Source organism: Dendrobates tinctorius, unplaced genomic scaffold (assembly GCF_039654945.1).
Source record: "Dendrobates tinctorius isolate UK_male_01 unplaced genomic scaffold, ASM3965494v1 ptg000003l, whole genome shotgun sequence".
In the NCBI taxonomy this organism is placed as follows: Eukaryota; Metazoa; Chordata; class Amphibia; order Anura; family Dendrobatidae; genus Dendrobates; species Dendrobates tinctorius.
In genome coordinates this window covers 99,458,361-99,480,674 of record NW_027361671.1, presented here as the reverse complement: position 1 = coordinate 99,480,674, position 22,314 = coordinate 99,458,361, and the positions used below count along the sequence as shown (strand labels likewise).

The window sequence follows — 22,314 nt, the reverse complement described above, 5'->3', positions numbered from 1 at the left end:
ATTACAACAAAATCTCCGAGTGTGCCTAAATGGCTAGAAGCGTCAGCAATTCTGTGGAAGGAGGTTCCTCTTTTGAGAACCTGAGAAGCAACAGAAATCACCCTGGCAATCAACCATGTTGACTCAAGAAATCTGAAGGTATGACAGCTGTGAGGAATGATTCAGAATTTTCTCTCGGTGGGCTGGTGTGATAGACTAAGGGGTACTTCACACTAAGCGAGATTGCTAACAAGATTGGTGATGCGTCACCGAATTTGTGACACATAAGCGATCTCGCCGTGTGTGGCACTCATCAGCGACCCCCCCCCGGGTATCGCTGATCGTGCAGGAATGTCCTGGGCCATTTTTTGATTGCTGGTCTCTAACTGGCCAGCACGCATCGCTGCGTGTGGCAGCGGGAGACCAACGTTCAGCGAGCTCCCAGCGCTGTAAGCCGACGCTGGGAGCTGGTAACCAGGGTAAATAGCGGGTAACTAAACGCGCGCGTCCCTTAGTTACCCGCTGTGTACTCTGGATATCAGTGTGCTCGTGCTGGGAGCTGGTATCCAAGGTAAACAGCGGGTAACTAAGCGCCGCGCGTGCTTAGTTACCCGCTGTTTACCTTGGATACCAGCGGGTAACAGAGAGGCACGCGTGCGCTTAGTTACCCGCTATTCACCCTGATTACCTGCGTCCTCGCTGGTGAGTCTGCCTGTTTGGCAGCTCACCAGCAATCATGTAGCGACGCACCAGCGATCCTGACCAGGTCGTATCGTTGTCGGGATCGCTGGAGCGTTGTTTAGTGTAACGGGATCCTTACATAGCATTCTGCTCGGACTCTGGAGTCTGAGGAGGTCCCTGAGGATCCGAACTGAACACTAGGGAAAAGCAGTCTAGACATCAATGGCTCGATCATATATAGTTCTTCTCGTTTCAGGTGATTTGGTCAAGATATATGCATGTACACAAAGGCAAAAGTGACATGTATGAACTTCGCATGTTATACTATCTTATTTTATTTTTTTTACACAATGAAAATTAGCCTTAGAAGCCAAAAACTTGTCTTAGCCCCCATTATAAATTATTACACAGGTTACATATTAATATAGGGGTCATGATATATTTTATAGTAAAAATAGTAGTAATAAAAATTATACAAATAAAACTAACTGACAGTGAGGATGATAAAACAATGCATCATATTTAAAGGGGTTTTCTAACAAACAAAGTGCATTTTAAATTAATAGATCTTGGAATAAAAATCACAATTGGATGTAGTAAAAGAAAAAAAAAAAAAAAAGGTCCAGTGTTCAGATAATCTTATGAATGTGCCTCTGCTATCTACTGTGTAATGATTGGGTCTGTTGACCAGGAACATGGTCTGATCATATCACATCCACTGGCCAGGAGAGGGAAGCAAAAGAGTATACAGACAGGACGGCATGGGATCACAGCTTATTTTTTCTTTGAGGTAAAACAGATTAAAAACAGGGAGTGAAATGTTTAACCTCACAAAAAAAAAAAAAAAAAAAAAAAATCAGCTGTGACCCAGTGGTGTCCCGTCTGTATACTCTTTTGCTTCCCCCTGCCCACGAGCTGTGGTATGATCAGGTCATGTCCCTGTACTGTGACAACCGTTACACAGTACAGATTATCTTGACACAGGAACATTATTATTTTATTTTTTAAGTCATCCAATTGTGGAATGTATTATTACTCAAAGATCTATTGATTAAAATTAACTTTGTGGGAAAACGCCTTTAAACGGGATCAATTTTTTTTTCTTTACTTTTTGTTTGCTTCACTATCTAAAACCATGAAAATGTACAACCCACCTCTGTAAAATTGACATTATTAAGGGAGAGATCTTCAACTTTCAGTGCTATCAGAGAGGTCTCCACCTCCCGTATATAGTCTGTCACATTTGTTAGCAAAGTTTGCAGCCCAGTAACATAATCCTGGAAGCTAATGAATACTGGAGGCTGTAAAGACAAAAATTTGCACACAAAAAAAAAAAGTTTCAGAAGCTGAAGTGTATTGATTATTAAATAATAAAAGGTTTATAAGTTGCTCATATCACAATGTACTGAAACAACACTTTAAGGGTATGTGTAGACGATCAGTAAACACTGCCGGTTGGGAGCTGCGTACTTCTGCAGCGTCCAACCCACAGCGTCCAGATGTTACAGCATAGTGCATGGGATTTTACGAAGTTTCATGTCCACTATGCATCCAAAGACGCCCGCGGCTCACCTGCGGAAACTGACATGTGGTGCGCGTCTCTCCAGACCGCAGCATGTAAATTTCTCTTGCGGAGACATGCATCTCTGCAAGAGAAATGTCACCCATACAATGCATTGGACGCGGTGAATCGGCACGGTTCAGTGATAACATGCGGATTCACCTGTGTTCAATAGACGGCGGCGCTTTGGATGCAGCGACCATGCTCTGCGCGCAAAGAGATGCCATTTCCGGATCGTCTGCACATACCCCAATACCTGCTGAATTGTTTTCTGAATGGGAATTTAGAGCAGCATTAAAAAGTGTGCAGTGTTAACTGTACTAGACCGGTTGGCTATTTCGGCTTTTTAAATATTGTATGTTGAGGACATATAGATACCAATTATTTTCTGTTCGTAAGCATGTTAGTGAACATACAACCAATCCTAATTTTGGTATAATCCTTGTATTTAATAACGTTTCACCAGTCTTTGGAAAAATCTTCATTTGGACAAAATTAATAACTTTGCTTGGCATGGGCTACCTTGGCAGGTATAGGACTATATTGATTGTAAGGGTTAAACTGGTTTATAAAGTTTATTGTGTTTTACATAATGTACAAGGTATGTAATGGTTGATGAAATCAAATAATCAATAAAAATGATCTGATTTGAAAAAAATAAAAAAAAATTAAAAATGAGTGCAGTGTATGCCAATTCCAGCACCACCTGAATTACTGTGGCCACTCGGCACAAGGTCTGGCCAGGATACACACTAATTAGTATATGGTGGTAGGATTCACTTGATCACAATGCTTTGCACATTTTATACATACTCATTTAAAGAGGTTGCTCCTCCTAAAACTACAAGTTCCACCCACTCTATGACTGGAGACTTGTGAATCATCACATCACGCTCACTGTGAGCTGTAAGGATTCTCCGCTGCCGGCGGTCATGTTACTGCAAGTATGCGATATGCAGACTTCGGGACACATTTTGACTAGACAGTTTCTGACCTCACTCAATGCAAGTGCACTGAATGAGGTCGGAAACAGCCTAGTTGGAATGTGACCAGAAATACGCATATCGCATACTTTTGGTGATGTGACTGCTGTTTCCTGGCGCCGACCCCAAAGAACACTCACATAGTGCAGCACTTGTGACGTGAGGGTTCACAAGTTTACAAGTTTAGAGTGAATGGACACTTGTAGTTTTAGACCTAACAAAGTGACAGCAGACTTGTAGTTTTTAGACCGGGACAACTCCTTTAAAGGGTCGGTCTGATAACAGATTATGCTTAAAGGGAATCTGTCAGCAGGATTTCTTTATCGCCTTATTGGGGGACACAGATTACCATGGGTGTATGCTACTGCTGCTAGGAGGCTGACACTATGCAAAACAAGAAAATTAGCTCCTCCCCGGCAGTATACACCCACCGACAGGCACCAAGCACCTCAGTTTGTGCTTATTGTCTGTAGGAGGTGGACCGGGATCTCCCCAGATCCGCATTTAACGATTTCTTTTTCCTTTTTAGGTTTTAGTTGTGTGTATTAATCTTTTCCATTTATTTTTCAGATTCAGCATCGAGAAACAGGGTGTAAGTTCATCCTGCTTTCCCATATCAGGCGGCTGAGCGAGCAATGTGGTATTGCACACATCGCAATTCTCAGGACCGCAGGCAGGTGCTATGGGCTGATGACGGGTGGCCGGTCCTTGCCGATTACCCTCCTCACCCCTCTCCCGGGACAGGGCTGAGAGGAAGACGGCGGTCACCAGCGGTGATGTTTCCTCTTCCAGCAAGAAATTGGCGCAGTCTTCTGCACTATGGGGACATGGTGCGGGTACAGAGGACTTTCGCTCCAAGCGGCCTGCTCTCTATTCGTGGGTCCCTGCGGTCATCCTCTTCAGGGACATCAGGTAAGCTGTCTGAATGTCCCCTCCAGCCCCGCATTCAAATGGACCAATGCTGACCTATTCAGCCCTGCAGCATCCCACAGGCTCCTCTGGTAGCCAGTTCAGCCCCCGGTTTGAATCTCCCGCCCTGCATTCGTTCCACATTGCAGTTATCAGGGCCGGCTCCTCTAATAGCCGGTTTGAAATTCCCGCCCCCCCTTTTTTTTCCTCGGGCGCGCGCCTCGCCTCCTATCGTACATCTCGGGGCAGGTTCAGCGGTGTTTTTTCTGCGGGCAGCAGTTACCTGGTAATAATAATAATAAAAATAATAATCTTTATTTTTATATAGCGCTAACAAATTTCGCAGCGCTTTACAGTTTTCACACATTATCGGTACTTCATATGCCTGCGGGCTCCGGGTGCGCCGGCCGACATTAGTTTCGGGTGGGAGACGCCTTCTTAACTTTCACTTTCTTTATGAAAGCTCCTGCCTCCCTCTCTGCGCACGCTTTATTCGCGCCTGTTTTAGCCCATCACAGGGCTGCTTTCTCTTCGGCGCCGTCAGCCTCTCCCTTTAACCGCGCCCACCCTCGGTCTTCATCCAATCACGCGGCTCGGCCAAGCCCCGCCGCTAGCATTAGCCTGTCATTTCTGGGATATCACTCTCTCTCGTCAACGGATCTCTGCTTGGGGGACACAACGGTGTTCGGCTGCGCATCTGAACCTCGGAAGGTTCGGCGCTGCTATTGTCTGACGCTACAATTAGCTCCCCACGGCAGTTCCCTATAAGGTTAGTGCAAATGCCACATAGGACACATATGCCCAACCCTACAAGGGCCCTCTTTTCCAGACCCACCGCTATTCACTACGCCTGCGCGCGCTGTAAAAAGTGGGCGTCAGGTCAGTAGTCTCCTTTCTGCCCATCCTGCAGCCCTTCCACTATGTCTGCCCCTCAGGAGCACCCCGAGCCCCGAAATGAGAGCACTCCGCCCCCAGATTGGGCCGTTGCAATGTCTCAGTCGGTCTCTGACTTGACTAAAGTGTCTCAGTCCTTGGTCCAGGTCTTAGAACGTTTACCTCAGCTATCTACAGCCACCTGTGCACCGACCGCCTCTCAAGGTGAGTCGCTTGCACCTGACCGCGACCTTCAGACGGACAGGCCGGGTAGGGGTTCTAGGAAGTGGGCTGTCTGGCTCTTCTCCCAGCTCGCAAGGTCCTTCCGCTTTACGCTCCTCGTCTCCCTCATCAGCAGACGACCCTAGGTCAGATGATTCCCAATCGGGATCTGACTCAGAGGCGGACAACATGGCTAGAACACGGGACATGGTGGATAGTCTCATATCGGCTATCTTCCAAACCCTCAAAATAAAGGAGGATAAGGCACCCACTCCGGAATGCTCTGTTTCCTTTAAGCGAGCGAGGCCTCCCTCTCGAACCTTTCCTAATCACAAGGAGTTCGATACTTCCTTATCCAGTCACTGGGAACATCCTGAGAAACGTTTTTCAGGCCGCAAGTACTTACAATAGATGTGCTATATCCCTTCGATGCGGATCTAGTCACGACAAAATGGACCAAAGGTCCAGAGGTAGATCCACCAGTTTCCCGTCTTTCCTCTAAGACGGTTTTATCCCTTCCGGACGGGGCTTCGCTTAAAGATCCAACAGACAGGCAAATAGAATCGCTGGCTAAGTCAATTTTTGAGGCATCCGGCGCCTCCCTCTGTCCTATGTTCGCCTCCGCCTGGGTGGCGAAAGACATTTCAGCTTGGGCAAAAATTCTTCGCAAGGGCATCTTAGCGGCAGCACCTCAGGACGAGCTGGCAGATCTAGCAGAAAAATTAATTATGCGGGTAAATACCTCTTGGCCGCCTCCTTGGATGCGGCCGGGTGCGTAGCAAGAGCTAACAGCAACATACTAGCCATACCACTTCTAAAAAGTCGCTCACCAACCTGGCATTTCACGGCTCTAGGATCTTTGGCGCCAAGCTGGATCAGATAATTTCGGATGCCAGTCCCGGCCTAGAAGGTTTTTCAACAGAAAAGCTTCTCGGCCGTTTAGGTCCTTTCGCCCCTTCTCTTCCACAGAAGGTTCATCCCAGCTGGACCGGCCCTCCGCTTCAGGAGACTGGAGAAAACCATCATATAAACCCGCTCCCCGATGGAGATCAAGAGGTCAGCCCTCCCCCTCCAGGTCTTCGGGCTCCCGGTCCGGCAGATTTTCATCTAAGTGACGGGTCACCCCCACCTGGAAATTCTTCCAGGGTGGGAGGCAGACTTTCCTCTTTCAAGTACGCATGGCTATCCGTTGTCGATGACGCTTGGGTCAGGGAAATCATCGTATCCGGTTACAAGATCGAATTTTCCTCCCCCCCCAAACAGACGCTTCTTCCTGTCTCGTCCCCCAAGACAGCGGTCCCAGATTCCAGGGTTCTGGCAGGCCGTCTCCTCCCTTCTTTCCGCCGGAGTTATTGTTCCCATTCCTTCAAACGAACGGTTTTCAGGTTTTTACTCGAATCTCTTCGTAGTCCAGAAAAAAGACGGCTCCCTTCGTCCAATCTTGGACCTCAAGTTGCTCAATCGCCACGGCCGTGGCGTACATAAACCATCAGGGCGGTACTCACAGCAGGCAAGTAATGACAGAAGTGGCAAAGATTCTGCGTTGGGCAAAGCTTTATGTTCCGGCGATCTCTGCCGTCCACATTCCAGGGGTGGAAAATTGGGCAGCCGATTTTCTAAGTCGCCAGGGCCTAGCGTCAGGGGAATGGTCCCTTCACCCCACAGTCTTCAACCAGATTTGCCAGCGTTGGGGCACCCCGGACATCGATCTCATGGCATCGCGGATGAATCACAAAGTTCCTTGCTTCGTAGCCATGTCCAGGCACCCTCTAGCCGTCGGTTGCGATGCCCTGGTAATTCCGTGGTCCCAGTTCCAATTTCCTTACCTGTTCCCGCCCCTTGCCTTGATCCCAAGGGTGGTCAAGAAGATAAAATCAGAAGGCATCCCAGTAATTCTAGTGGCTCCAGACTGGCCAAGATGCCCTTGGTACGCGGAACTGGTGAACATGCTGGCGGACGTTTTCTGGAGGCCTCCAGATCTTCTCTCTCAAGGCCCCCTTTACCACGAGAATTCTCAGTCTCTGAGTTTAACGGCATGGCCGTTGAGGCCGCGATTCTAAGAGACTCAGGTTTTTCCAACCAGGTTATCCAGACAATGATTAGAGCTAGGAAACCAGCCTCCCTTGATCCCAAGGGTGGTCAAGAAGATAAAATCAGAAGGCATCCCAGTAATTCTAGTGGCTCCAGACTGGCCAAGATGCCCTTGGTACGCAGAACTGGTGAACATGCTCGCGGACGTTCCCTGGAGGCCTCCAGATCGTCCAGATCTTCTCTCTCAAGGCCCCCTTTACCACCAGATTTCTCAGTCTCTGAGTTTAACGGCATGGCCGTTGAGGCTGCGATTCTAAGAGACTCAGGTATTTCCAACCAGGTTATCCAGACGATGATTAGAGCTAGGAAACCAGCCTCCTCTCGCATTTACCATCGGTACTGGAAGGCTTTTTTCCGTTGGTGCAATGACAATAATGTCTTTCCGTTGTCTTTCTCCATTCCATCCATTCTTGGGTTCCTCCAGTCCGGCTTAGATGCGGGCCTGTTCCTCAGTACCCTCAAGGGCCAGGTATCGGCTCTGTCGATTCTTTTCCAGAGGGATCTGGCCCCCTTGCCGCAAGTTAAAACCTTTCTCCAGGGAGTCGCCCACGTGGCACCTCCTCATCATTCTCCGATAAATCCGTGGGACCTCAATCTCGTACTTGGCGCTCTTCAAAAGGCGCCGTTTGAGCCTATTCAGGACATACCTCTGTCCCTTCTCTCTTGGAAGGTAACCTTTCTGATCGCCATTACATCCATTAGGAGAGCTTCTGAGCTGGCGGCTTTGTCCTGTCGTTCCCCATACCTAATCCTCCATCAGGATAAGGTCGTTCTCAGGCCAGTTCCTTCCTTCCTTCCAAAGGTGGTATCCCCTTTCCACATTAATGAGGATATCGTCCTTCCCTCTTTTTGTCCTGCGCCTGTCCACCCTCTGGAAAAGTCGCTCCACAACCTGGATGTAGCGAGAGCCTTGCGGGTCTACCTTGCCAGGACCGCTTCGTTTCGTCAATCCGATTCCCTGCTTGTCATCTCTGAAGGTCGCCGAAAAGGGCTTCCGGCTTCCAAATCCACAATTGCTCGCTGGATTCGTTCTACCATTCTGGAAGCTTACCGCCTTTAGGAGAAACGGCCCCCTCCGGGAGTGAGAGCCCACTCCACCCGGGCTGTAGGGGCTTCTTGGGCGGTTCAACACCAGGCTTCGGCTTTAAAACTTTGCAGAGCCGCGACCTGGTCGTCATTGCACACGTTTGCGAGGTTCTACAGGGTTCATACCCAGGCCTCGTCTGATGCAGCTTTTGGTAGGAAGGTGCTGCAGGCGGCGGTAGCTCGTCAGCCGACCTAAGCCCTTCCTTCTCATTCATTATTGCTGTTCCCACCCTCGGGACTGCTTTGGAACCTGTGTCCCCCAATAAGGCGATAAAGAAAGAGGGATTTTTGGGTTCTTACCGTAAAATCTCTTTCTTGGAGCCTTCATTGGGGGACACAGCACCCTCCCTGTTTAAGTTGTACAGTGTTGGGTCTTCGAGTCCCTTGTTGGGTTGGTACATTTTGAGAGTTTTGGTTGCTTCTCCTACTGCTTTCTCACCAACTGAGGTGCATGGTGCCTGTCAGTGGGTGTATACTGCCGGGGAGGAGCTCATTTTCTTGTTTTGCATAGTGTCAGCCTCCTAGCAGCAGCAGCATACACCCATGGTAATCTGTGTCCCCCAATGAAGGCTCCAAAAATCCCTCTTTTTGCTACGTCCTCTGAGAGCAGCATAATGTAGGCAAAGTGAAGCTGAATCCAAGGATGTTTCACTTCGATTACTTGGTGCAGCAGTTCTGACACAAGAGTTTAGATCTAGCAATGCAGCAGAGCTGAGAAAACTAATCCCGCCCACACCAGACTCTGCATATACAAAGTTCATAGACAGTCAGCAGCCTATGACAGGAGGGGGCGTGTGGGACCAGGGCTCACAGACCAGCTAGTCACAGTAATAAGTCCTGGTGCTAAAACAATCATTGTAAGCAAACAAATCCTGTGTTCAAATTGCATAGCAAAACCCTGCTGACACATTCCCTTTCATCAGACACTATAGCTAAAATGAATTTTACAACTGTTACTTAACGAAAAATAAAGCACAATGGCTGCAAAATGAAGATCCAAAAATTAAATCTTCTAAATTCAGAACATCACTATAGACAAACTGTTAAAGACGAGGGGCTGATTATCTACTACTATGTATTGGCACAGTAATCACTAGCAAGGTCACAGGGAAGTCATACACACTTACGGTGGCACAGCTGTCTTTTTTCTTCTTTTTCTTTTTTTGAAGATTTGATTTAAATGGCCTGAGGACACCAGCAAAATATCCAGATACCCAGAGAACAACTGAAATGGCCTAATAGAAAAAAAAAACAAAAACAAGACCTTTAAATGCAATAAGCCTGTGTAGATTAAGGTCAATGGAAATAGAAAAACGGAATCTGTATTTAACCCCTTCATGACCAAGCCTATTTTGAGCTTAATGACCAGGCCATATTTTGCAATTCTGACCAGTGTCCCTTTATGAGGTAATAACTCAGGAACGCTTCAACGGATCCTAGCAATTCTGAGACTGTTTTTTCGTGACATATTGAGCTTCATGTTAGTGGTAAATTTAGGTTCATAATTTTTGCATTTATTTGTCAAAAAATCAGAAATTTGGTGAAAATTTAGAAAATTTTGCAATTTTCAAATTTTGAATTTTTGTTCTGTTAAACCAGAGAGTTATGTGACACAAAATAGTTAATAAATAACATTTCCCATATGTCTACTTTACATCAGCACAATTTTGGAAACAAAATATTTTTTTGTTAGGAAGTTATAAGGGTTAAAAGTTGACCAGCGATTTCTCATTTTTACAATAAAATTTACAAAACCATTTTTTTTAGGGACCACCTCACATTTGAAGTCACTTTGAGGGGTCTATATGGCAGAAAATACCCAAAAGTTACACCATTCTAAAAACTGCACCCCTCAAGCTACTCAAAACTACATTCAAGAAGATTATTAACCCTTCAGGTGTTTCACAGGAACTAAAGCAATGTGGAAAGAAAAAATGGACATTTTAATTTTTCCAACAAAAATTTTTAGCATCAATTTTTTCATTTTCACATGGGAAACAGGATAAAATGGATCCTAAAATTTGTTGGGCAATTTCTCCTGAGTACAACGATACCTCAAATGTGGTCATAAACCACTGTTTGGGCGCACGGCAGGGCTCAGAAGGGAAGGAGCGCCATTTGACTTTTTGAATGGAAAATATGCTGGAATATTTAGCGGTTGCCATGTCGTGTTTGGAGAGCCCCTGTGTGCATAAACATTGGAGCTCCTCCACAAGTGACCCCATTTTGGAAACTAGACCCCCCAAGGAACTTATCTAGATGCATAGTGATCACTTTGAACCCCCAGGTACTTCACAAATTGATCTGTAAAAAAAAAAAAAATACTTTTTTTTCACAAAAATTTTCTTTTAGCCTCAGTTTTTTCATTTTCACATGGGCAACAGGATAAAATGGATCCTAAAATTTGTTGAGTAATTTCTCCTGAGTGCACAGATACCTCATATGTGGTCATAAACCACTGTTTGGGTGCACGGCATGGCCCGGAAGGCAAGGAGCACCATTTGACTTTTTGAATGGAAAATTAGCTCCAATCGTTATCGGACACCATGTCGCATTTGGAGAGCCCCTGTGCACCTAAACATTGGAGCTCCCCCACAAGTGACCCCATTTTGGAAACTAGACCCCCTAAGGAACTTATCTAGACGTGTAGGGAGCACTTTGAACCCCCAAGTGCTTCACAAAAGTTTATAACACAGAGCAGTGAAAATAAAAAATAATTTTTTTTCCTCAAAAATGATTTTTAGCACACTATTTTTAATTTTCACAAGGCTAACAGGAGAAATTGGACCACAAATCTTGTGGTCCAGTTTGTCCTGAGTACGCTGGTACCCCATATGTGTGGGGGAACCACTGTTTGGGCACACGGCAGGGCTCAGAAGGGAAGGAGCGCCATTTGACTTTTTGAAATGCAAATTACTTCCAATCGTTAGCGGACACCATGTTGTGTTTGGAGAGCCCCTGTGTGCCTAAACATTGGTGCTCCCCCACAAATGACCCCATTTTGGAAACTAGACCCCCTAAGGAACTTATCTAGATGTGTAGTGAGCACCTTGAACCCTCAAGTGCTTCACAAAAGTTTATGACGCAGAGCCGTGAAAATAAAAAAAAAAAAAACATTTTCCCTCAAAAAATTATTTTTTAGTGCGCAATTTTTTATTTTCACAAGGGTACCAGGATAAATTAGACCCCAAAATTTGTTGTCCAGTTTGTCCTGAGTACGCTGGTAACCCCACATGTGGGGGGGAACCACTGTTTGGGCACACGTCGGGGCTCGGAAGGGAAGTAGTGACATTCTGAAATGCTGACTTTGATGGAATGGTCTGCGGGTGTCATGTTACATTTGCAGAGCCCCTGATGTACCTAAACTGTGGAACCCCCCCCACAAGTGACCCATTTTGGAGACTAGACCCCCCAAGGAACTTATCTAGTTGTGTGGTGAGCACCTTGAACCCCCAAGCGCTTCACAGAAGTTTATAACGCAGAGCCGTGAAAATAAAAAATATTTTTTTTTCCACAAAAAAAAAAAAAAAAAAGATTTTTAGCCAGCAATTTTTTTTCACATGGGTAGCAGGATAAAATGGCCCCAAAATTTGTTGTCCAGTTTGTCCTGAGTACGCTGATACCTCATATGTGGGTGGGGACCACTGTTTGGGTACACGTCGGGGCTCGGAAGGGAAGTAGTGACATTATGAAATGCTGACTTTGATGGAATGGTCTGCGGGCATCATGTTACATTTGCAGAACCCCTGATGTACCTAAACTGTGGAACCCCCCCACAAGTGACCCCATTTTGGAAACTAGACCCCCTAAGGAACTTATCTAGATGTGTGGTGAGCACGTTGAACCCCCAAGTGCTTCACAGAAGTTTATAACGCAGAGACGTGAAAATAAAAAATATTTTTTTTTCCTCAAAAAAAATGATTTTTAGCCAGCAATTTTTTTTTCACAAGGGTAGCAGGATAAATTGGACCCCAAAAGTTGTTGTACAGTTTGTCCTGAGTACGCTGGTGCCCCATATATGGGGGGGAACTATTGTTTGGGCACACGTAAGGGCTCGGAATGGAAGTAGTGGCGTTTTGAAATGCAGACTTTGATGGAATGGTCTGCGGTCGTCATTACGTTTGCAGAGCCCCTGATGTGCCTAAACAATAGAAACCCCCCACAAGTGACCCCATTTTGGAAACTAGACCTCCCAAGTAACTTATCTAGATGCCTGGAGAGCACTTTGGACCCCCAAGTGCTTCACAGAAGTTTATAACGCAGAGACGTGAAAATTAAAAAAAAAAAATTTTCCACAAAAATATTTTTTTAGCCCCCAATTTTTTATTTTCCCAAGGGTACCAGGAGAAATTAGACCCCCAAAGTTGTTGTGCAATTTTTCCTGAGTACGCTGATACCCCATATGTTGGGGTAAACCACTGTTTGGGCACACGTCGGGGCTTGGAAGGGAGGAAGCACCGTTTAACTTTTTGAACGCAAAATTGGCTGGAATCAATGGTTGCACCATGTCGCGTTTGGTGACCCCCTGATGTGCCTAAACAGTGGAAACCCCTCAATTCTAACTCCAGCCCTAACCCCAACACACCCCTAACCACAGCCCTAACCCCAACACATCCCTAACCCTAATTCCAACCCTAACCATAACCCTAACCCCAACAGACCCCGAACCCTAATCCCAACCCTAACCATAACCCTAACCACAAGCCTAACCCTAATTCCAACCCTAACCCTAATTCCAACCCTAACCCTAATTCCAACCCTAACCCTAATTCCAACCCTAACCCTCTTTCCAACCCTAACCCTCTTTCCAACCCTAACCCTCTTTCCAACCCTAACCCTCTTTCCAACCCTAACCCTCTTTCCAACCCTAACCCTCTTTCCAACCCTAACCCTCTTTCCAATCCTAACCCTAACCCTCTTTCCAACCCTAACCCTCTTTTCAACCCTAACCCTCTTTTTAACCCTAACCCTCTTTTCAACCCTAACCCTCTTTTCAACCCTAACCCTCTTTTCAACCCTAACCCTAACCCTAATGGAAAAATAAAAAAATATTTTCTTTATTTTATTAGATCTGCCTACCTATGGGGGTGATAATCGGGGGGGTTTATTTACTTTTTCTTTCATTTTGATCACTGTGAGAGTGATCAAAATGAAAGAATGGAATCTGCAGCCAACAGATTCGGGCGGGCGCACTGCGCATGCGCCCGCCATTTTCAAAGATGGCGGCGCCCATCATCCGGACCCGAGGGACACCGGGAGGGACGGGGGGACTCAGGAGGTACCGGGGGGGGTGAGGGGGGGATCGGAGGCTGGCGGGGAGCAGAGGGAATGGGAGGGGGGCAGATGACAGCAGCGGCAGATCGCCGCTGTCATTCAGTTGCGGGGGGGCGATCGCCGGTGGGGGGGGGGGTGGAATCGGTGTCTCCAGCCATGTCCGATGCTGCAGCAGCGTCGGACATGGCTGGATTGTAATATTTCATCAATTTTCATTGATGAAATATTACTATCGCTCTGATTGGCTGTTTCACTTTTAACAGCCAATCAGAGCGATTGTAGCCACGTGGGGGCGAAGCCACGCCCCCTGTGGTGAATTACAAAGCCCCCTGTATCTGCGGGTCGGGTGACCTTTCAGTGACCCCGGTCACCCGACCCGCAGGGGGGCTTTGAAGTCATGACGCCACATAGGCGTCACTGGTCAGATTTGAACCAGGTTTCATGACGCCTATGTGGCGTCATTGGTCGTGAAGGGGTTAATTAGCCTGACGTTATTTAAAAAAAAAAAAAAAAATTCCACGAAAATAATCAGAGTGAAATTTAAAGGATAACTATCATTTATTAAAATGTTTAAATATTTTAAAATGGCTGAGGGTCCAGAGATCCCCACTGAGTGGTGGAAACACTGCTCTGAAGTGCACAGCTCCGGCATGAGCTATTAGTATAGAGAGGTGTAAGGGCCCAACTAAGATGGCCAAAGTGTAGACCCCTTTAAATTATTGGATGAACCCATAAAATGGGTAAGCTAATTGTCCATAACTTTACATAAATCATGAATAATGTTTAACTCAAACATTAAGGGACTAACCTCAACAAAGAAGACCAAGTTCTCGATGATATGGGGCGAGACCTTACAGTGACCCGCCTGCATGCTTAATAGGTCTCCTTTACATTGGTGAAAAACATCTAAAAATGAAAATACAGTGTAATATTTAAAAGTGAGAAGTTTCTACTCCGAGCAACAATATTGAGTGTACTTGTAAATACCTTGCAAATGGCCAAGAGCAGATTTTAATCTGTTCCCAATTTTTTCTTGGACTTCGCAACTATCATCTGTATATGGAAAAAAAATAAAATTAAAAGTAGCTTCAAAAGGACCACACATAGAAACAAAAAACAGAGTACAGAGTAATAAGGGTCAGATGCTATGGTTCTGCCTGCAGCCTCAATGAACATCTAAAGTGGTTACTGGAGCTGAATGGAGATGGAAACTAACATCAGCGATTAACAAACTTTCCAAAGTGGTAGATGCAGGCCAGAATTTTAGTACGTAAAGGGAATCTGTCATAAGGTTTCTGCTGGCCCATCTGACAGCAGCATGTAGAGCCTGAGACTCTGATTTCAGTGATGTGCCACACACTGGGCTGCTTGATGTTCTTTTGATAAATCTGCTGTAGTTCTAGCAGTTCTCTGAATGCTGAGCTGTGTAGAACCCCGCCCCCATCACTGATTAGCAGCTCTCTGTGTACAGTCAGAAAGCTGACAGTGGTGGGGTTAGATGGAGCTAATGAATATGGACTACATGGCAGCAGGTTTAATTGTGCTCTAGTGAATCTCCTGCAGATAAAACAGTGATTTTATCAAAACGACAGTAAAGCCCCTGTGTCACACATAGCGATTTCACCAGCGAGATCACTGCTGAGTCACAAGTTTTGTGACGCAACAGCGATCTCACCAGCGAGGTCGCTGTGTGTGACACCTATCAGCGACCGGCCCCCCTGCGGGGTATTGCCGCTGATCGTGCTCGAAAGCCCTGGACATTTTTTTGATCGTTGGTCTCCCGCTGGCCAGCACGCATCGCGCCGCTTAGAAACCCAATGTGTACGTTAGATACCAGCGCGCTGGTGCAGGGAGCTGGTAACCAAGGTAAACATCGGGTTTCTAAGCGCCGCGCGGCACTTAGAAACCCGATGTTTACCTTGGTTACCAGCTCCCTGCACCAGGGCACTGGTATGTTAACGTACACTGCGGGTAACTAAGCGACGTGCGTCACTTGTTACCCGCGTGTCGCTGTCCTGATCGCTGCTGCGATCTGCCTGTTTGGCAGCTCACGATCATGTAGCGACACACCAGCGATCCTGACATGTTCATATCGTTGTCGGGATCACTGGTGAGTCGCTATGTGTGACGGGGCCCTAAGTGACATTGCTGGAATCAGGGTCCATGCCTCTACATTATTCCCTTTAAAAGGCAGAGGTGTCATCAGCACCCAGTGCCTGGTGAAGTTTTATCTGGTGCCGCAAATCTGCTACAATCAACTGTATCCACGTCCTTTTTAGATTACCAGGTAAACTAGCAACAAAATTAGAAAACCATGTATAATTTCCTTTACTCTTCACAAATACTTGCTTACTTTGTATTTGGATATCTTACTTTGTATTTGGATACATTTAAGTTTGTGAATGTAACAAGATAAAGTTCATGGGGTATGAATACTTTTTCAAAGCACTAAGTCACACAAGCATATGTGGGTGAATTTCTCTTTCAGAAAATTTGATTACAATGTTACATTCTCATCCTGCACTACACTGCTGTGCAAATAGTTTTTGATCGGGGTTATTCTGGTCTTATACATTTATGTCAAATCCACAGGAATATGAAGGTGGCCATGCATGTGTGGCTCTCTCCATTCACTTCAATGGGAAGCTGGCTCAGCAGTGTACGGCTTCCTCCCCAATGACACTGGAGCACGGTGGGCCCTCATCTATCATACATTTATATGCTTTATTGCAGCCAACTATCAGTACACAAATAACAAAGACTCTTAGGCTAAGTTCACACTAAGCTTTTTTTTTTTTTTGCAGTTTTTATGCTAATTTTCACAGTAGCAGCAAAGTCTATGAGATTTTAGAAGTCTCATGCACACAGCTTGTTTATTTTTGTTATCAGGATTTTGTGCGCTGCATGGTTTTTTGCACAATGGAGCATGTCACTTTCAGCATTTTTCATCCACTGAAATGAATGGGTGGTGAAAAATAGCAGGTATCAGGTATTACTACGTTTTATGCCAAAACCTTCCTTCTATGGAATAGGACTTTTTTTTTTTTTTTTTTTCAAAAACTAAACTATCAGCAAGCACAAGAGACAAATTTAGCATGCCAAAACCGCAGCAAGAAAAAAAAAAGCATCAAAACCGCAAGGAAAACATGTTTTTCTGCAGCTTCTTTCCTGCCAAGACATCAGGTTTTGCTGCAAAAAAACGCCTAGTGTGAACTTACCCTTAAAATCTCCAGAAACTGATGGAATACAACACAAGAGTGCAGCGGGGAAATGTATACAGAGCCTCATCCATGTGTACTGTATGGTGTAAGGGTAGCCATACTCCTCAGATAACCGACAGTCAAAACTTTTGGCAGATAGGTATTCCCCAAAGCCCACCCTATACATTGCACACTCAGCTAAGCCAAAAGCGCCATCATTAAAACATCTCCTGGAATGCAGAAATCCAAAATGCTGGATCACCCTGCCCCAGTAACTACTGCTATTAGACATTAAAAAAAAAAAAAATGCAACCTTCTATAAATTAAATAATTGACAGGTTTTGATAGCATTTATCTACTGTGTGGCCATCTTTACTATCCTGCCCTTTCTAAGGGCCCTGTTACACGCTTCAATGTCCCAGCGATCCCACGTGGAAGGGATCGCTGGGACATAGTTAGCTGATCGCTGGTTCACAATATCGTTGCGTGTAACGGGGCCTTTACCCGCCAGCAGTAGAACAGTCATTATCCTCTAACAATGAGATCAGTCAGCTTGTTCTATCAGTATAGACATATAGACAGCAAAGCGCAAAAGCGGAAGGCATCAGCCTAATGTGACTACTGTAGCAGCCAGTCTGGAAACAGCAACATTTCAGTAAAGAAAAAAAAAAAAAAAAGGTATAAAAAAAAAGTCAAAAAAATTAATGTAATTTTCTGGTCCCTTTAAAATTATGCTCATCATTCAATCATCACCTGATCTTAGAGAAATGAGTAATGTGAAAGTTTTAAAGTGAAGTTTTTCTGACAAGTAAAAAGAATAATCCTAAAGTATGTGAGTAATTTCAGAGTGAAGCTGGGGATGATTAACCTTAAGTGGCTTTGAGAGGAAAAGGAAGGACGCATTATAAAGCAAACAGAAACTAGAGGTACGCAGCTCGTTTCTAAAACTAGATTTCCAGAACACACCCAAGGGTGAAACCTACACGAAAACCCAGGACAAATAAAGGGGCTTCCAGGCAATATAATTTACATTGAATGGGTGTAACGCCATCGGTGGAGAGTGCCGCAATTTCTTCATCTCTGGTATAGTATATGAATATACCGGGTAAAGTTTATGAAAATTAAGTAGCATACGTCTCCCACAGATTACCAAGATCTGTTCAACACCTCAAAGAAAATCCATCAGCAGGATTTCACACACTATGCAGTTCTTTCAAAGACAAGTCCAGCATAGTCAGTGAATTCCTCCATTACTGAGAAATCAGCAGCTGAATTGATATGGAAATGAGGCTGAAAAGCTACTGTAGATCTGAAGCCTCTGTCCCTCCAGATCTATTCCCCACCCAGTGCGGGATCTTTCTGCTGCATTTTAATCAATTGGTGGTGGTCTCAGGCCCCCCATGCGCCTGATGTATTCGTGAAACCAATACCATACAGTGGCATCCATCACCTATTGACTTCCTATTTTTGTTTATAACAATTCCATTATGGAGGCAATGACAAACTAATTGGTGGTTATTTAAAAGTCAGCTCATGAAGTACATTTGTGCAGCTCTTTTGTCTGTTCATATATTACAAGAAATGCATATTAAAGAGGATTTTTCATTTTTTAAGTAAAATAAATACAAGCATAAAGGCATCAGAAGAGCTCTTACCTATTCCACATGTGTCCAGCTCATAAATATCATTCACTAGCTGAAAAGCCCCTTTCTGACACTGACAGCAGCCACTCCCCAAGAACCCTGCAAGCCGAGATGATGGAGGTCCAAGAAAAGGATACTATATAAAAAAAAATCCATATAAATGCATTAGTATTTCAATATCACAGAAGGTATTTGATGTTTTGTATTCTAATTTCAGCTCAATCAAATCCATACCTTAATCATTTTCTCATTAAATTGTTTTGCCGACTCCATTGCCTCTTCATACTCTCGTAACAAAGCTCGGACAGTGTCAATCTTGGATGAGACTCCATTTTCCGTAGCCTTCTCCGAATTCTTTGCTTCATTTGTATGGTTTAGAGTAGTCAGTCCACTAACCAACCTTAAGGTTAGTGATCGGATGAGCAGCCAAATCCGCTCTTCCTCCAGTGACAGCTTCCTATGTTCTTCCGACACATCTCTACAAAAAAAAAAAAAAATAAGGTGGCTAAAAAGGATTAAAAAAGGCGTTGTCCAAATTATGTAACTTATTCTGAAGATGACACAGCCTGTATACTCCAAGTGACCTCTGCAGGCAATCACAAGCCTTAACACCATATGACCACAAGACCGTTGAGGTCAGTGACTGGCTGCAGATTTCATTTGGGTATAGGAGCTGTGATGTAAACAGTCGACTCATGGGGGGCAGCGGAGGTAGAACGGAGTGTACATATGGCATTTGTTCTAGCAGTGCACACGACTATCTGAAGGGTTTCACATAAATTGGAAAATCCACTTGAATTTTGTACAACAAAAAAACTAACACGGCAAATTACATATTACCAACATTTCTTTGAAGTTTAAGGGAATTTGTTTACAGGCTGCGCCTTTGCAGAAATTTCAAAAAATCCAAGATCATTTTAGACTAGCATTGGATTCTATATAACATGCCTGGATGCATGAGATAATTGCAAAAATTTCCAAGATGAGTCTACCACGTGTGAATCTGCCCAAAATATTTTAACGAGAGTGCCAAAGTGTAAAGCCAATATCAATCATCGAAGCACCTCTCCAGCGTTTCTTCTTATTGCAGCACTGGTGTAATACCAATGATCTAAGGTCCCAGCTCCTACTCTTATACTTACAAGTGGATGTCTTCATGTCTTATTGGCTCCGATCTGGTTGGCCTCCAGCATTTTGTGACCAGGTGGATCACTCCAGTGTTTGTCTGGTCACAACTCAGTCTAGGATAACCACAACAAGGCTGTCTGACTCATATTGAGTCAGTTACCTCTGACTATAAGTACAACTATATTGCTCATTAAAATGTAATTTTAACATTTTTTTTTGCTATGTATCCTCCTTTCTCCTTAAAGCTTACATATTAAGGGAAGTGTTAAGATATTTAATTACGGCTGTATCTTGCCTATAATTAATTGTTTCTTAGGCCCCCGTCACACATAGCGATCTCGCTAGCGAGATCGCTGCTGAGTCACAAATTTTGTGACGCAACAGCGATCTCACCAGCGAGATCGCTGTGTGTGACACTGACCAGCGACCGGCCCCCCTGCCGGTTATCGCTAATCGTCCTGGAATAGCCAGGACTTTTTTTGATCACTGGTCTCCCGCTGGCCAGCACGCATCGCTGCATGTGACAGGCGGGAGACCAGCAATCAGCGCGCTGGTAACTAAGGTAAACGCAGGGTTTCTAAGCACCGCGCGGTGCTTAGAAACCCGATGAGTACCTTAGTTACTAGCGCGCTGATGCAGGGAGCCGGTAACCAAGGTACACATCGGGTTTCTAAGTGACACACGGCGCTTAGAAACCCGATGTGTACCTTAGTTACAAGCTCCCTGCATCAGCGCGCTGGTAACTAACATACACAGCGATGCCGCCCGCTCGGCGTCGCTGGTGCTGATCGCCGGTGAAGCTGCCTGTTTGACAGCTCACCAGCGATCATGTAGCGACTCACCAGCGATCCTGACAAGTTGATATCGTTGTCGGGATCGCTGGTGAGTCGCTATGCATGACGGGGGCCCTGTGACTGTGCTTTAAGAATTATTTGTTGTATAGCATTTTCCATGTATACACACTTATTTGGAGGCAATTGCATTGTATGCATAATCAGTAGAATCATATGTACCGGTCCTTTGAATCCCAGTTAAAAAGAACAGTCAGGTCCCTGTTGTCTCGGAGTTCTTTCCACGGAATGTCATCTTCCTCTGGGTTCAGACACATGGACTTTATATTTTCTTCTAGGCTAGTGGATCTGAAGAATGTACAGTAAGTAATAAAGCGGTTAATTTCAGAAAAAGCTAATGTAAGTAATATAAAGAAACTGAGGGAATCAGTATTGTACATGTCAAGGTGGCTGTTTCTGCAGCATGTGCAGAGAAGTCAGACTTCAGCTGAAATTTGTGTCCGGGTGAATGTACCAATAATGCAGCAGTTCACAATCATCAAAGACACCTACACCTCACATGTGTAGTAAGTACTAAAATAAAACTTCTGAAAACCAGCAACTTCGGGATGGACATGAACTTTGTATCTAAAGGTGATCCCTGTTGGCTAGTCTGGGCACACTGCACTTTTCTAGCATGGCACATATTTGGCACTGGCAACCCCGATCAGAATTGTACAGGTTGATGCTTGAACCAGTGGCTTACACACCAAAAACCAAAAGCTCTATTTCAAGAGTTTTGTCATTGAATGATAACCTCTGGTTAACAGCACATAACATCGCTAAGGCCTGTTTCACACTTACGTTTTTCTTGTCAGTAGTCATCCGCCAAAAAGGCAGAGAACGGATCCGTAGCCGTGGAAACACCAACGGGAGCCACCGGACCGTTGGTGCGCCGGGATCCGCCGAACTGGGACAGTTAAAGGAACCGCACTGAAAAAATAAAAATACTGCCGATGTAGCTGGATCCGAGAGCGGGCAACTCGCAGTGTCAAGAGCCGCGCCGGGATATCGCAGGATGACGCGCCGCGCCGGGATATCGCATGATGACGCGCCGCGCCGGGATATCGCAGGATGACGCGCCGCGCCGGGATATCGCAGGATGACGAGCCGCGCCGGGATATCGCAGGATGACGAGCCGGGATATCGCAGGATGACGCGCCGGGATATCGCAGGATGACGCGCCGGGATATCGCAGGATGACGCGCCGGGATATCGCAGGATGACGCGCCGGGATATCGCAGGATGACGCGCCGGGATATCGCAGGATGACGCGCCGGGATATCGCAGGATGACGCGCCGGGATATCGCAGGATGACGCGCCGGGATATCGCAGGATGACGCGCCGGGATATCGCAGGATGACGCGCCGGGATATCGCAGGATGACGCGCCGGGATATCGAGCCGCGCCGGGATATCGAGCCGCGCCGGGATATCGCGGCATGACGAGCCGAGAGAGAGAGTTGTTTTTTTTTTTTTGCTGCGGCCGGTACAGTATTTAGGGTTAAATCTCCAGGAGTAGCATAAATGCGGATCCGACATTGCAAAAAACGTTGCATTGTCCGTCTAGTGATGGCAGCGGACGCCAAAATTTTGGCGGATCCGCAAAATATCGGATCCAACTGATGAACATCGGTCAAGATCCGCCGATAATGCAAGTCTATGGGGAAAAAAATGGATCCGCCAAGAAAAATGGCGGATCCGGTTTTTTTTTCCAAAGCGGCGGATCTTGACTGATGCTGACAAACGGATGTGTGAAACAGGCCTAAAGGGCACATCTAGAGTCTGGTCATGAATCAGTTTTTTATCTTTCAGTTTGTGGCTGTAAAACTTTCTCGGAGCAGAAAGAAACCA

General features: G+C 45.6%; 1 protein-coding gene across 3 annotated transcripts in view; it reads right to left on the bottom strand.

Moving 5' to 3' along the window:
* The window catches only part of NAA25 (N-alpha-acetyltransferase 25, NatB auxiliary subunit), a 115,122-nt gene that overhangs the window by 6,935 nt on the left and 85,873 nt on the right, over positions 1–22,314 (bottom strand). For all 3 annotated transcript variants that reach the window (XM_073563482.1, XM_073563555.1, XM_073563614.1), the window contains exons 17-23: positions 20,644–20,769; positions 18,737–18,980; positions 18,515–18,638; positions 14,647–14,712; positions 14,468–14,565; positions 9,513–9,620; positions 1,815–1,961 (exon numbers count right to left, since the gene is read on the bottom strand). In XM_073563482.1, coding sequence (XP_073419583.1) covers positions 1,815–1,961; positions 9,513–9,620; positions 14,468–14,565; positions 14,647–14,712; positions 18,515–18,638; positions 18,737–18,980; positions 20,644–20,769 — 913 coding nt within the window. The remainder of the gene's footprint in view (positions 1–1,814; positions 1,962–9,512; positions 9,621–14,467; positions 14,566–14,646; positions 14,713–18,514; positions 18,639–18,736; positions 18,981–20,643; positions 20,770–22,314) is intronic.